Source organism: Armigeres subalbatus, chromosome 2 (genome assembly GCF_024139115.2).
Source record: "Armigeres subalbatus isolate Guangzhou_Male chromosome 2, GZ_Asu_2, whole genome shotgun sequence".
Classification (NCBI taxonomy): Eukaryota; Metazoa; Arthropoda; class Insecta; order Diptera; family Culicidae; genus Armigeres; species Armigeres subalbatus.
The window spans coordinates 275660896-275677600 of NC_085140.1; the positions used below are offsets into that span (position 1 = coordinate 275660896).

General features: G+C 39.8%; 1 protein-coding gene across 3 annotated transcripts in view; it reads left to right on the plus strand.

Moving 5' to 3' along the window:
- LOC134216389 (uncharacterized) overlaps positions 1–16705 on the plus strand; it is a 320788-nt gene that overhangs the window by 297034 nt on the left and 7049 nt on the right. For all 3 annotated transcript variants that reach the window (XM_062695288.1, XM_062695287.1, XM_062695289.1), the window contains exon 5: positions 12847–13208. In XM_062695288.1, the coding sequence (XP_062551272.1) occupies positions 12847–13208 (362 nt within the window). The remainder of the gene's footprint in view (positions 1–12846; positions 13209–16705) is intronic.

Genomic DNA, 16705 nt, shown 5'->3' on the forward strand with positions numbered 1-16705 from the left:
GAAAGGTATCTGGTTACGTGTGAAGATCCTGAGGCCTATTCTAGCATTTTCTTGGAAGACCATAAACATATGCAATGGACGTATTCTATTCTATGTACCACAAAGGGCATGTACCACTTTTGAAACAATCTAAAAGATCTCTGATCACGCGTGTAGATTTTAAGGCCTTTTCCAAAGTTTTCTTAGATGACCAAGAACATATGCAATGAAGGCGTTCTATTCTATGTACCACAAAGGGCATGCACCACTTTTGAAACAATCCAAAAGATCTCTGGTTACGCGTGTAGACCTGAAGGCCTTTTCCAGGGTTTTCTTGGATGATCATGAACATATGCAATGAAGGCGCTCCATTCTATGTATCACAAAACACGTAGGTCCAAGCTTCAGGAGGATCTCGAAAAACTTTAAATACATGAAAATGACGATGAACGTCTTACTGTGCGTTATCAAGGATCTGCACTCATTCATTTCATTTTTTTTTTCATTTATTTAGTCTACATCTAAACAGATAACACTGAATCAACAATTTGACGCCACAATACACGATTCGAGGCCGCATCTCTCCATCCTCGAGTACGCCCCACGCTCGCCAAATCGTTTTGCACCTGGTCTGCCCATCTCGCTCGCTGCGCTCCACGTCGTCTCGTATCTGCCGGATCGGAAGCGAACACCATCTTCGCAGGGTTGCTGTCCCGCATTCTTGCAACATGCCCTGCCCATCGTACCCTTCCGGCTTTAGCTACCTTCTGGATACTGGGTTCGCCGTAGAGCTGGGCGAGCTCATGGTTCATTCTTCGCTGCCACACACCGGCTTCTTGCACACCACAAAAGATGGTCATAAGCACTCGTCTCTAGAATACTCCGAGTGCTTGCAAGTCCTTCTCGACCATGGCCCAGGTTTCATGCCCTTTGAAGACTACCGTTCTTATTAGTCTTTTGTACATGACACATTTTTCGTGGGTGCGAATCTTTTTAACCGCAGTTTCATCTGGAGCCTGTAGTAGGCCCGACTTCCACAGATGATGCGCCTTCGTATTTCACGACTAGCATTGTTATCAGCCGTTAGCAAGGATCAGAGGTAGACGAATTCCTCGACCACCTCGAAGGTATCCCCGTCTATCGTAACACTGCTTCCCAGGCGGGCCCTGTCGCGCTCGGTTCCGCCCACAAGCATGTACTTTGTCTTTGACGCATTCACCACCAGTCCAACTTTTGCTGCTTCACGTTTCAGGCGGGTGTACAGTTCTGCCACCTTTGCAAATGTTCGGCCGACAATGTCCATGTCATCCGCGAAACAAATAAATTGACTGGATCTGTTGAAAATCGTACCCCGGCTGTTACACCCGGCTCTCCGCATGACACCTTCTAGCGCAATGTTGAACAACAGGCACGAAAGTCCATCACCTTGTCTTAGTCCCCGGCGCGATTCGAACGAACTGGAGTGTTCGCCCGAAATCTTCACACAGTTTTCCTTATGACTTCTTGATTTCTCGGCGTACCAAGCATATCTTACGGCTTCAGCACTCAAAAAATTGGACGACCATTATAACGAAAACAATTTGACTTACCCTAATACCGAAATTGTTAAAAGACACATGTTAAGACTAAAAGTAAGTTAAATATCAAACTTTGGTCACCTAAAAGATGGCAAACTTATTTTATCACTTTTGAGACAAGTCCACAGACTCATGGTTACGAGTGTAGACCTTAAGGCCTTTCTACAGAGATTTCTTGGATGACTCGGAAAATATACTGTAAACGCATTCTATGCTAAGTAGCACAAAGAGCATGTACCGTATTTGAATTTGGATAATAGGCCTTTTGTTACGTGATCCTTAGGCTTAGGCTTAGATCCTTAGGCTTTACTCCAGAGATTTCTCGAATGACTAAGACCTCACTTCAGGGATTTTTTGCATTACTTGAAGCACATACTGTGAACACCTTCAATTCTAAGAAGCGCAAAGAGCTTGTAGCATATTTGAAACTGATTGAATGGCCTTTGGCCTTACTTCAAAAATTTCTTGAAAACCATGGACATAATCTGTAAAACTTAACAATTGGAAAAAAAAGTATATGAGTTTTTGTTTCCAAAACTGTCAAAACTATCCAAATCGGTTGAAAATTGTTGAAGCTATGAGAATATCAATTTATGGAAACACGGTTACCCGGTCGGCCATCCACGTGTGTTTTTTTGTTGGCCGCATAAGGGTTAAATCATGAACATTTTGAAGAACAGATAGGGTGACTATCATTAGAGTGAACTAACAATTGATTAATATTGAAAGCACCATCGAATAAGGAAGGATATCGAGTTATAGAGGTAACAGTTTGATTATAATTTGGAGGAATATTTTTATCTAAAAGGATTTTCTTTGAGTTACAAAACAGAGCTATAATAAAGGAGAGTAGTTCACGGTTTTTCCAAATTAAATAGACGATAAAATACACTCAGGGCAAGCGAAGCATATGGAAAAATCACCGTTCCTGTGCAGAGCACTACTTCCGCGTGAATGAGTGTAAATTAAATTAATAACGAAGATAATAGGACACAGAGCTACTTCTCGTGAAATCGATACGCCACAGACTGCTACCGTGAGTAGCTTTTTGTTCAAACTTCCAGGCAGCTTTCGGAACATTTAGGAAGCCATTTGATTGATGACACAGCAACAAATTGCACTGGGTGGCAGTTCCATTATCTGGCACCACGAACGGATCGCGTCCAATTGAATTATAAATGGCAGTCGTCATAAATTGGATTTCGGGTTTAAGCCGGTTGGTGGCAGCTGCCGACTAGGGTCGCATAAATTGCAGCGCATTAGCAAAACCCTAAATCCGAGAAATGCGTAGTCGGTTATCGCCAATTGGAAGGTGATGATTAGAAGCGTTGCGCTTATTCTGGACATCATTTTCGGCCTATGCAAATGAGGTAGATTTCATTTTCAGGCCCATGTGACTTTGTGCAGTAGTCGATTTCATTATATATATATCACATATTTCTCCGAAAAGCTCACCGTGTTTTCCTGACAGTGCATTTGTCGGAACTTTATCCTCGGCGACATTCAGTATTGGTCGGCGCATTACACTGAATTATTGTAAGGTACTCACAATGAATCCAAATCCTGGATACTGGGAGCGTTGTCTGAGCACCAAAATATAAAAATACCTAGCCAACGCTAGCTACTAGTCTCCAAAGTTTGATTATTCATAAAATAGACTATCGAAAATGTTTTTACAGCCTACACGGTATTTTTCGCCAAAATGTTTCTGTTTCATATTTTTGTCCTGCAGAAGTAAACATCTTAAGAGCCCATTTACAGGTGTACCAGAGCATTTTTTTTTTAAATAGGGGGAATGACGGCTTTGGCAGGTTTTGTTCTATTATTATTGGCAGGGGGTTTTTTATGTCTGAATATTAGACCTCTTCATGTTTTCAAAAGTATCAAAATTCAACCGGTCAGCCCAGAATCACAAGTCTTATGCTAAAATAAGTCTCCTGTCAAATTTTCAGCTAATTCGGATAAAATTTCGAGGTGGCTCAAGTCGATTTAGTGTTTTTGGGCTATATTCAATTTTGGAAAAATCTAACAAGTGATATAAACGTCGAAAACTATCGCATCAACCTCTAAACGGAAGCTTTTGGTGTGCTCGACAAGTTTTGTAAACAGTGCGATTCGTTTCGTTCACGTTTTGTCCATGTAAAAGTGATTTTTAAGCTTTTAAGTGCATAAAAATACTGTTTCCCCCAAAAATCGTTGTTCTATAAAATTCTTGACTTTATGACAAATAATTGTTAATTTATTATATTATTATTTCTCTTTTTTCCCTGGAAATTTGAGTACATAATATAATTGCCCATGTGTGATTTATCGTTAAATTCTTAAAAATCAGAAGCTGAACATTTGTCAAAAATTTGCACGCTGAGATTTTTTTGAACAAGTTGTTCAAACAAAGAAGCTTCGATTTCACTTGTTACTACGATGCACTCAATGTTAAAAGGATGCAGACATATGGTGAAATTAACAAAATTTTGAAGTCATTTGTTGTAAGCATCAAATATCATATGATTTGATTTATGTTTTGTTCAAACAACTTGCTTGAAGAAATCCTAGCGTGCAAATTTATGACAAATGTTCAGCTTCTGATTTTAAAGAATTTAACGGTAAATCGCACATGGGCAATTATATTACTCAAATTTCCAAGGAAAAAACGAACAGTGGGTAATGTCTGTGACATAACCGCTAAGTGGACGTAGGACTTGACTTGACCATGCCTTTAAGATACATAATATGTCCAAATTTCTCACATCTACTATTTTGGATAAATAATCGGCGTTGCATACCATTCCTTGGCAAAATCTTCTCATCAAACCGACACAGAAATCAAATCTACCTCGAACAAGAATCATCAAAAACAATTCAGGAAGTATCTGTCCGGTCACGGAATATTAGCCTCGACAGTGGCAACCTTCCCACTGAAGGACTGCCTGAAATAAGCCACAAGTTGGCCCAGCAGGGGATGTAGGGCCTCCTAATCCGTGCGATAGCGACTGAAGGAGAACATTATTTTTAACTCATAGAGCCTTGAAAAAGGCTGTTTGCCAAAGTCCGAAAAGTAAGAAAACGATCTTTTCAAATAACCGCGAATTTCTAGTGGTGACTGAATGCTCTGCGAGCGAATGCACTTTTATTTTATACCTTATTTTGAATCTTCTCTGCTTTCCAATTGGTGGGCCAATCAGCCAGTGTCTTGTATCCCGCTTCTTTGTCAGCCAAAGCGTCATCATCATCAACGCGTTCGAGAAGGGCTTCTTCTTTTTTACGCTTGTTGCTCGCTGCTGGCGTCTATTTCCTAACGGGACTTTTCGCTTGATACAGGCCAATAAGCCGGGCAAGTGAGCTTAGAATTGCAGTTCAGGTGGGAAGTACGTGTTCTTTTCTGAGACAACATTGTTAGTAGTAGAAGGAAGGAAACACCCGGACATGGGATTTCGGGTGATAAGATTTAGAATTGGTAACATGGGACGATCATTCAGTCACGTTCGCTTTGTGTGCGGTCAAACAATGCTTATCTAGATATTTCTTGATCAATGCCAAAAAAATCCAACATTTGATGAAAAATCGATTGATAGTTTATTAATGTTTGAGCTCTTATCGGTGTTTTTTTTAATCCAAATATCCAAATATTATGTGAGAGATTTGGACATCTAATATTTTTAATTTTATAAAATCACGCATAAAATTTTATCACTAGAATATTGGAAGCTTTGATATTGATCTCTATTATTGGCTCTCTGAAGAACCGTTTGTTTTTTGGACATACATGCTGCATCATGTGGCTTTTCTTCAGCCTGTCTCGGCTCATCCCCGATGCCGGCCGGTCTCGGCTCGACTCTGCTGCTGCTGCCGGTATCTGCTCAGCATTGCTGCTTTGTCGGGTCTGTAGGATGTAGAGATGTCGTAAAATCCCGATTAATCGATTAGCTACTAATCGATTACTCTTGATTCTTGTCGATTATTGAATCGATTAATCATTGTATCCAGCTTTTTACGCTAGCTATAAATTAACTAATCGATTACTCTTGATTCTTGTCGATTATTGAATCGATGAATCATTGTATCCAGCTTTTTACGCTAGCTATAAATTAACAAGGGGTGAATCGAATTTGACATGTACTGTGGACAAAATTCGAAGTGATGTTCTGAAATATCTTAGTAGACATGATTTAGAGTCTACACTTGTGGATCTGTCATATTTGTGTTTAAAATGAGTGGAAGGGTTAATTTTGTTTTACTAAAATATGAATATACTTAATTTCTTATAATTTCAGAGCTTAGGCCAGACTGGGATATGAACTGCTTCGAGAATTAAAAACCCAGATTAATCCACCTAGCGTTGGTGGTGCCTTTCTCGCATTTAGTTGAGACACCAACCTTATATGGAGTATATATGGTCCGATGTACCATTTTCTTCATAACTTTCAAACGCAATGACCGATCGTTATCAAATTCAATAGTGATCAACAAGGCTTTGTCCCCTGTCGAATGAAACTTGTTGCGAGAAAATCGGTTAAGGATTACTATACGAAAAGTTGTCTAATGTTTTTCATAGCTTTTGTGCACACACATACGCACACACATACACACACATACACACATACATACACACGGACAGACAGACATGTGCTCAGCTCGTCGAACTGAGTCGATTGGTATATAATACTATGGGTCTCAGAGGCTTCTATCAAAAGTTCGTTTTCGGAGTGAAATGATAGCCTTTCGGTACAACTTAGTTGTACGAGAAAGGCAAAAACAGAAAACGAAAAGATGTCTCAATCCACAATGGAGGAAGGAGGATTTCTGTGTGGGAAATAAACAGCCAACAACCACTAACTTGAAAATGAAACTTTCAGATAGTTTCGCTGTTTATGTCCAATACAGCACATTCGGAGCACAGAACTGTTCCGATTTGAATCTGCAGTAGACTGTACCGAGATGGCAGCTTTATAGTCGTTGTGTATTGATCCTACGAAATACGAAACGCCACAAAAAGCCCTTTTGCGAAATTAAAAAGTAAAGCTATTTCTTGTGCATTGTTTTCCGTTTCAAATCACTTCGTATTACCTACTACAGTATTAATTATGGATTATTATCTCTTGGCTAATAGTCACCAAAAGACCAAAAGATCTTCTTGGCTGATAGTAGAGCTAAAAATCGTCAATTTAGGAAGTTCGTCCGTTATTTTTCATACAAGGGTGGATTTTCAATACCTTCCCCAAAATTTGCCTCATGTAACAATTTGTTGCACTCATTGTTTGATTTTACACCTTCTCGTGCACTTAAATGATAAATATTCTAGATGGTCATCCTGCGGCCACATAGCTATTGATAGGAAACAGTGTGGCTCTATTGGTTTAGAGCAAGGCGACTTACACTCGAGCTTATACTGAAACACGAAACACATCTGATACTGAGTTTACTCAAATTAATGTCAGATATTGTTCAGCAAAAATCACATAAATTGCTCTAAACCACATTGATTGGAATTACAATTTTAACAAGATTTTTGTAGGTTCTATCAGGCCTTCCGGAGAATCACACATAGTCCATCGTTTGAATTGTGTCCCCATTAAAATTTCTTCGAAGACAGCTACAGTATAACCACAACTTCGTATATTCCGGCAGCCCGAGAAAGAATGCCATGCGTACTCCAGAATGTTTATGAACGCCTGAAAAGTATTTATGAATATATAGAAATATTTGATCGAATGAAATGAAATCTCAGAATAAAATATGAAACCATTTTCCATGCTTCGATTTACAGCAACATTTTGACAGCTTTATGTTCACATCGAAAAAAGTTTACAAATCACGGATTGCTGAGATCCATCTGTCTCAAGAATTATAGTGGACACAGCATATGTCAAAAGGGGTGATTCAATGATTTATGGCACCGTCGCGTAAAAAGCTGGATAGTAATCGATTAAAAATTAATCGATTATCACAACGATGAATCGATTAATCGAAATAATCAATTAATTTTCGACATCCTTATGATGTCGTAAAATTCTGATTAATCGATTAGTAACTAATCGATTACTCACGATTCATCTCGATTATTGAATCGATTAATCGTTGGGTAATAATCGATTCAAAATTAATCGATTATCACAACGATGAATCGATTAATCGAAGTAATCGATTAATTTGCGACATCTCTAGTAGGATGGACTGCTTCTGTACTGGCTAGGTTTCGGCTGATGATGGTGGCTTCGATGGTGTCGAGCCGAAAAAGTGGTCGGTGCAGACTTCATTCCCTGCTAAAAGGTGTGAGTGCTGTTCAATCGATGATGCGGTTGCTTCGCTTGTCCCGGTCAGAATGAGAGGAAAAAATCGCGTTACGCTATTTTATGGCTTCTCGGCAGACCCAGCGGTTGCTCATTCGCTGGTGTCCGCACCAATGAGAACGTGGTAATGGAATGATGCAAGAATTATGCGGTACCCATATTTATAGGTTCCCTAGATCTCAATGTTTTTCATTGAAAACAGTTTCATGCCTATTGAAACAAGTTTTTCGGGTCTTATCAAGCATGGACATGAAAGGCATACTTGAAATCTGTCGATTGAGGGGCTTACCGCATAAATTCGTCCATTGAGACGAATGCTATTAACGTTTAAAATCTTTCAACACAGCGTAACGCGGTCGATTTGAATATTTTGGAATGACACCCGGAATAGTAAAGAGAGACGTAAGTCCTACGTCAAAAGAGGAATAATAATATAATAAATTTACAATCATTTGTCATAAACTCAGGAATTTTGTAGAACAACGACTTTTGGGGGAAACAGTATTTTTATGCACTTAAAAGCTTAAAAATCACTTTAACATGGCCAAAACGTGAACGGAACGAATTGCAATGTTCACAAGACTTGTAGAGTACACCAAAAGCTTCCGTATAGAGGTTGTTGCGATAGTTTTCGGCGTTTATATCTCTTGTTAGATTTTTTCCAAAATTGAAAATAGCCCAAAAACACTAAATCGACTTGAGCCACCTCGAAATTTTATCCGAATTAGCTGAAAATTTGACAGGAGACTTATTTTAGCATAAGAATTGTGATTCTGGGCTGACCGGTTGAATTTTTGATACTTTTCGAAAACATGAAGAGGTCTACTGAATATGCTCAAATTTGGCAAAATATTCTTTGCATATCAAAGAACATTGTGGCCAAATTTCATAAAACTTGGTCGACAAAAACCCCCCTGCCAATAATAGAACAAAACCTGCTAAAACCGTCTTTCCCCCTAGTGAAAAAGTTAAAGTATGTTAATTTGTGAAAGTATGTTATTTTGTGTTCCATATTTGACGGCAAAGTGGTGGGTTGACATCAAGGCGTTCAATAGCTCTGGTCCCCTCAATTTCCTATCTCATGACAAAGACCGCCGGGCAGCCTGGATACTGTTGCCCTTATGACATCAGCATAGGTAAGAAGCTATTTATCTAGCCTCTATCCACAACGAGGTGCAGCTCTACCAGCGACCCCGGTAAGGTAACTTACTGAAACCTTTCTACCACGAAAAATGAAGAAATAAGAAAAAGAGAACGTGACTTTGATTGGATACTCGGTACCTGGAATGTCAGAACTGTAAACTGCAGAAGGTTAGAGGCGGCCGCTATCCAAGAAGTTCGATAGCCTAGATCCGGAGAACGTGAATTCAGAGCTGTGACGTCGATGATGGATTCCCTCCCGTCTCTGCGAAATGTACTGACGCACAATGGCGGAAACCCCGACAAAACCTTCAATTTTGTTTGTCTGTTGAAACTCGTATTTTTTCAATTTCACACATATATTAAATGAACTGATTCCAAAATTTGAAGTTTGTATCTTGTAAATTTATTTCTTGCTGGCTTGTTGAAGTTAATGCTGTAAAGCATCTCCCGTATGGCAAAAATTTGACTAAACTTTTTTCGGGAAAGATTCTATTTGTCATCTGCTATTTGTTATCTGCTTTCTGATGGTTAGTGTGGTTTGGTCCTAGCTGCTCCAAAGCTGGAATTGACTATTTCAATGTAAGAATGAGGACCTTAAGGCAAGGGCTCCTGGAAGTACTTTAGTTTGAGTAGCATGGTATATGTTGAATAACGATTCTAACCTCAACATGAATTTAGCGTTAAAAAATTACTCTTAAGTGAAAAATCCGAGCAACATTACGTTTTGTCCTGCATATGTATGGAGGCCCGCCACTGTGTTTGTTAGCCAGTCTAACTTCCAGCTTTGCTAACGCCTCCAGCTAACTGTAACCTCTGGCGTTAGTCAGACTGCTTCTCCTTGAGTGCATCCAGCATACAGTACAGTTATTCTGCTCCACCTTGGGGGTACGTAGCAGCTACACATGAAGATCGCCAAATCACGAAACCTTCGTTTGAGTTGTCTATTACTTTTTGAAAAGGGAATTTGCCCATCACTTGGATGGCCACAATCACAACAATTGATGTACGGTGTTGGAATGATTGAGGTTTAACAGAATGATCTCAATTCATTCCGGCTCGCCATCACCGGTCAATTACGACCTCCAGTTTGCAGAGCCCAGTGCAGCAACGTGTCCATCATCGCCACATATATTCTACATTTAACAGATCTGTCCGGACCTTTGCAGTGGCCAAACGCCATGTATTTGAAGCATCACTCCATATGTTTGGTGACTCGTGGGGTGAGTCTCAACGGACACACCGACCATCCGACTTTCAGCTTGCCCACCTCCACCACTTTGTTGCTCGTAACATATTGCATTCGACGCAGAATCCTTTCCCATTGTTTCCTATTGAAAATAGGCCAGGTCGGACTATGGGATCGAAAGTTATGACCTCAACCGATTTGCTCGCAACAAATTGCATTCGACGCAGAATCCTTTCTCATTGTTTTCTATTGAAAATTGGCCAGGTCGGACTATGGGATCGGAAGTTATGGCCAAAATACAAATAGCTCGACGAACTGAGATGATGTCTCTGTGTGTGTATGCGAGCACCGAAAGTGCGAAAGTTTAGCTCACTTTTTTGGTACTTATTCTCAACCGATTTACTTGCAACAAGTTCCATTCGACTCGGAATCCTGTCGTATTGTTTTCTATTGAAAATTTGGAAGATCGGACTATGGGCACAGAAATTATGGCCAAAATACTTTGTGTTATAAAAAAGCGCGTAAAAAAAGTCTAGCTCACTTTTAATGCACTTACTCTCAATCGATTTACTCACAACAAATTGCATTGGACACGGAATCCTGTTCTATTATTTTCTATTGAAACTTCCCTCCCTCTTCATACCGGAGTTTGGCAGAAGGACGGTCATGAGTTTTATATCAACAAATCTCGGGTACTTATTCAAAAGGACGTATGTGATTTTGTAAACAAAGATTCAAACGTCGATTTGTCCAATCTGATGGCACTCCCACGCAAACCATCACCACAGACAGGTAGGGGAAGCCTTCGGCTACTGTTGGTGTTGTTATGGCCAAAACATTATTTTTATGATGTACGAGTAAGGCACTATTACCGCTAGTTCTATTTCTGCTGTTTGATTATTTAATTTTTATATTCCATCTTCTGAGTTGTCACAAATCCTTAAAATAGAATTGGAAATCAAACAAAAAGTAACCATTTTGTTAAGAAAATTATTTAGGGCTTTTTAGTGGAATGTCTTCATTTGTCATAAGACGAGTTTGTACCTCCCCATTTAAATCCACCACTTTATTGTACCTTGACAGATACGTATTTCGACCTCATACGAGACGATGAAGACGACCTTACTGTTGAGGTCGAAATACGTATCTGTCAAGGTACAATCAAGTGGTGGAATTAAATGAGAAGGTACAAACTCGTCTTATGACAAGAAAAGTAACCAAAAAGATTGGAGTAGCTTTTGCGAGACAAAACAATAATAATTCATAGTAATCCCATTGCGTAGTACCTACAACCAATGTCGTGGGCAGCTAGACAAAATTTATATAGCGTCGTGTACGATACTAAGAATGTGTCAAAAGCGAAATCGACCGACAGGGTACAGGTGGCAAGCCCAACTGACTCAGCAAATTCATGGTACGCTATTTACCATCTCGGATGCTTAGCTCCGGCTATCCGAAGAACAAAAGCAACGCGAAAGCTTTCAACATTACAACAAGTGTAATCTAATATCGAATTACAAATTCGCCTTGATGCACGCGCTAGACTAGAGATAAACCACGCTCCCGATGGCGGCGATGTTCCTTCGGACAGGATAATGCAACGTGATTACATTTCTGGCGTAAGAAAGCACTTCCAGCAACTGAGAGGTGACTTTTACAGCTGGGTAGTTATCAATGATATTGATATAGGAAAAACAAAAAACTGTGCCATGGCATCTATAGTTGAGGGTCATTCTAGCATTGAATGAATTTTCTTTGCAAAATGTAACAGTTCATCAATATTTTGTTATCAAAAAATGTTTTTGTGCTTTTCGATGGAACACTTATAAAGGTGTTTGACACTACTATTTTGATGATAATTGCAATATGGTCGTCATATTTTGAACTCGACTTTGAATTTCGTTCGATTGTTTTTTATTGAACTGAAGATCAATCCAACTGCAGCTATGATAGCTGAAAAATAAACACATAAACATCCCTAGTAACATTTTAGTTTTATGCTAGTTTTATAAGACTCTTGAAGAGCAAATTATGGTCTTCAAGAACGTTATAAAACTTAAAATGTTACTTGGGATAAACACAATGTGTGCATCGTAAGTCGGTGAACCAACCGAAAATGCTGTGAAAATTAAACTGTAAAATAGTACATGTAACTATTATATACACCTTCTTCTTCTTCTTATTGGCATTACATCCCCACACTGGGACGGAGCCGCCTCGTAGCTTAGTGTTCATTAAGCACTTCCACAGTTATTAACTGCGAGGTTTCTAAGCCAGGTTACCATTTTTACATTCGTATATCATGAGGCTAGCACGATGATACTTTTATGCCCAGGGAAGTCGAGACAATTTCCAATCTGAAAACCGAAAATCGAACCCAGCCACCCTCAGCATAATCTTGCTTTGTAGCCGCGCGTCTTATCGCACGGCTAAGGAGGGCCCCTATACACCTATGAATGCATTTAAAACTATTCGAGAAATCATTAAAAATAATAAGACAAGCAAACAATTCAACCGTATCACAAATGAGCAGCTCCACTACTGTGCCATTGCCACTCATCTAGTTATGCACTGCAAATTCGAGCATAGGGGTTCAGCCTTTAATCCATCAAAGTGTAGCAAGCTCTGTCAAACTAAATCCCGTATGCTTTTCATTCTTCTCTTCCCAACGCAGACTAAAACGAAATGCATCCAAACTAACGGCGGCCGATGCTCTCTCGTTGCTGTCGCTGCTGAACTCCCGTGATCCGTATCCCTCGATGTCAGACTATTTCCCGCTCGTGCCTGCCAACGGCCCGAACGATGTTCTACCGTACTCGCCCAACTCGGTCTACCAGGATGTGCCCCTCTCGTTGGCATTGGCCCAACTTGGTGGCGCACCCAGAAATACCGCACGACTGGCACCCTACAGCGATGACGAGGGCGAGTGGTTGAACACGTGGACCGAGCCCGCCGTCGACTATCTGGGCTTCCCGGTGGACGTTGACACACTTTCTCGGCTGGAAAAAAATCTCGACGCTAAACCGACTAAGAATGGTAAGTTGAAGGTCTATGTTTAAGGAATAATTGTGTACATGGATTTAAATGTAGGGGGAATGGAGTGGGTGTGGGTAACGACTTCAGAGTTGTAGCCTTCGGCAAGTACCACATTTAAAACATCCATGCTACGCTCACCGCCATGTAAAATTAAACACGAAAATCAATTACACATAATTCAGCACCCGCATTTCAAAAGGGCGAAACTGCATTAAAAGAACTGTAAAGAAAAAATTCTCCCGTCGCTGGTGAGCTAATTTGTGTCCACCATCGCAATCCAGCGTCATTTTTTTTATTATTCTTTATTAAGGTGTTTTTTTAATTCTAGATTAAGTTCAACACCGAAATGCGTCATTTATTTAAAGAAGAGTTTCTCTGCTTTCATCAGGGGTGTTGGATTTACGAAAGCAGTTTCACCCTCCTGAAATGTTGGAACCGCATTTTGAGAAGTGCTGAAAAATTAGTCAAACTTCACTAAAAAAAGACATTCGGTGCACGCACATTCGAAGTAGACCTGTGCGGCCGCTGGTAATTTTCTCACGCCGCCGCCGCCATTAAAAATGGATCGCATGAAAATTTTCCACGCCGCCGAATATTTTTCATCACGCCGATGCCTATTGAACGACTATTAAACCAGTAGAGATTAACGGGATTCGTACTGAGTATGTTTACTGGTTCATCCTATCGCAAATATATATTTTAGTCAAATTCATATTCTTCTTCCTCATTGGCATTAAATCCCCTACTAGGGTATTGCCACCTTGCAGCTTAGTGGCACTTCCACAGTTATTAACTCGAATTTAATTTATTGGATTTTTTCGGTGATAATTAATACTACTCAATACTTCGCCCAAATTGAATCTTATTCGAACTGTATTTCATCAATTTTTCGCCATTGGATTTCATAATTAGGATAGCTTTGATCACCGCGTGACTTTATCAAAATTAATTTATTGGCTTTTAAAAATTCATTTATTTTATTTGGAAACTGTAAAAAAAAATATTTAACCAGAAATTCGTTCGCGAAATTTTCCAGGAACTTCTCCAAGAAATTATTGTTTCATAAAATATTTTAAGAGCTCCTTCGAATATTCCCACGAAAATTCCATCGTGAATACCTCAAAGACTTCCTGGGGGAATTTTAAGAAGAAATGCCGATGTAATTTTACGAGAATTTTGTTTGGGATAGGGATTTATAGGAGTATTTTCGATGTAATTTTCGGGGAAACTCCTGAAGGAACTCGAAAATAGAAAAATTTGCAAAGGCGAAATTTCGGTGGAAGTACCAGGAATAAAAATTGGGGGACATTCGGAAGGAATTTTTTGAGCTGCCGGATAAATTCCAAATATAATTTCCAGAGAATATTTTGAGTGCATTCCAGAAGAATTTGTTAAGGAATTTCTGAAGGTGGATTCTTGAACGAATGTTTCGGGAAATACCTGGAGGTATTTTCTGGAGAAATTCGCAATTGAATTTCCGTAAGTATTCCTTAAAAAAAATCTGGAGATATTTCCGGGTTTGAGGGGGAGTTGAGTAAGAAATTCTATGTGACATTCGAAAAGAGGTCAGTGGAAATTTCTGGGGAGTTCTCGAAGTAATTCATGAAGAGTTCTTGGGGGAATTTCTGGAGGAAAAAATCCTTAAGGAAAACCTGGCGCACATTCTAGAGGACTATTCGTAAATAATCTAAATAATCCCCAAGCAGGAGTTCACTGGGAAATTTCATAATCGCTTATATGGAATTTCTGGACCCCAGAGAAATTTTAAAGAAACTTCTGAAGGAATTATCGAAGAAACTTCCTGATGAATTTTGATAGAACTTTTGTAGTAATTCCGGGAAAAAATCTTGGACAAACTTTTCGAGGAGTTTCTGGAGAAGCCTCCCAAATAATTCCTGAATGAACTTCCCAACTTATTTTTGGTGGGATCGTCGGAAGAATTTTTGGGAGAACTTTCGGAAGAATTCCTAGAGAAATTTCGGGATAAAATCCTGAAGGAGCTTCCGAAGAAAATCCTGAAGGAACTTACGTAGGAATTCCTGGGGGAGCTTTCAGAGAAACTCCTGGAGGTACTCTCAGAGGAACTCCAGGAGGAGCTTCCGAAGGAATTCCTGGAGGTACTTCCGGAAGAATTCCTGGAGGTACTTCCGGAAGAATTCCTGGAGGTACTTCCGGAGGAATTCCTGGAGGACCTTCCGGAGCAATTCCTAGAGGAACTTCCGGAGGATTTCTGGAGAAACTTAGGAAACTTAGGAGGTATTTCTTAATGAACTACCCAACGAGCTCGTGGAGGAACTTCATTAGGAATTCGATGATGAACTTCCGAAGAAATTCAGGAAAATTTTTGACGCTTTAAATAAGTTCACGCCGACCCACGCCGCCGCCGCCGATCACCAACGACGTGACGCCGCCACGCTGCCCTAGCTGGCTGAAAGTGATCTACCACGCCGCCGCCGGTAAAATTTCAGTCGGCGCACAGGTCTAATTCGAAGTCGTCAATTCTAGACCAACATTTGAAAAGGGCTTAACAGCCAAAATTTATTCCTTTCGAATCCTCGTGTACATACAAAGCTTTATACATAGACAATGTAGCACAGGTACGACATATGATTTCGACTATTCCCACGTGAGGTAACCGTGCTGTTCATTTTATTTTTCGTTTTTTTAACTAGTTTTATTTGCTTATTATCTAATACATGCATTCATCTCTTAGACTAGGTGTTCCGTATGCATTCGACTCCTAGCAACATTTTTCTCGTCCGTAACTCGCTGGCACTCCTCATCAAACCAACCATTCCGTTGGCGGAAGTTGCCAGGTGTGTTTGTGGATATTTTTACGTGCAAAGTACGTACTGCTGATTACCATCTCTCTAGCATCAGCAAAGATTGCAAGTCGCAGCCCATTATTGTTGGTAGCGGAATGAAGGCTGTCCGTACCAATGAAAGGGCGAAAGAAACTTTCTCTTCCGATCTGCGCATTTGCATCCCCGATTACAATCTTTACATCGTGTGTTGGGCACTCTCCGTAGGCCTTATCAAGGCTCCCATAGAACTCATCCTTCACGTCATCAGATTTATCGTTCGTTGAGGCATACTTTTAGATATGTCCTAGTCTACACATACACAGCCAGTTCGTGAAAGAATCCTGGAAAGTGATAGACTCGACTATGTCTATCACTTTTATTGTCATTAATTACGTTCGAAGCACATCGTTAATGAAGTTCAAACATAAAAGCGGCCAGGCCTACTGTGCATGGGTTTACCAGATTAAATTATTTGAAAAAATCATAAGGGTTGTGTACAAGACACGACCGCCCGACGTAAACTACGTGAAACAGTTTGGTGAAATGAAGAATCTAGTGCCATTATCCATGAGTATTACAAAATTACTCTTTGGATTTCTTATGAAATTTACATTTTAAAAGGAACTAATATATTTATGTAATTAAAACAAATTTATTGAATTCTCGAGTTTTGTATAATATGAGTAGTTTAGT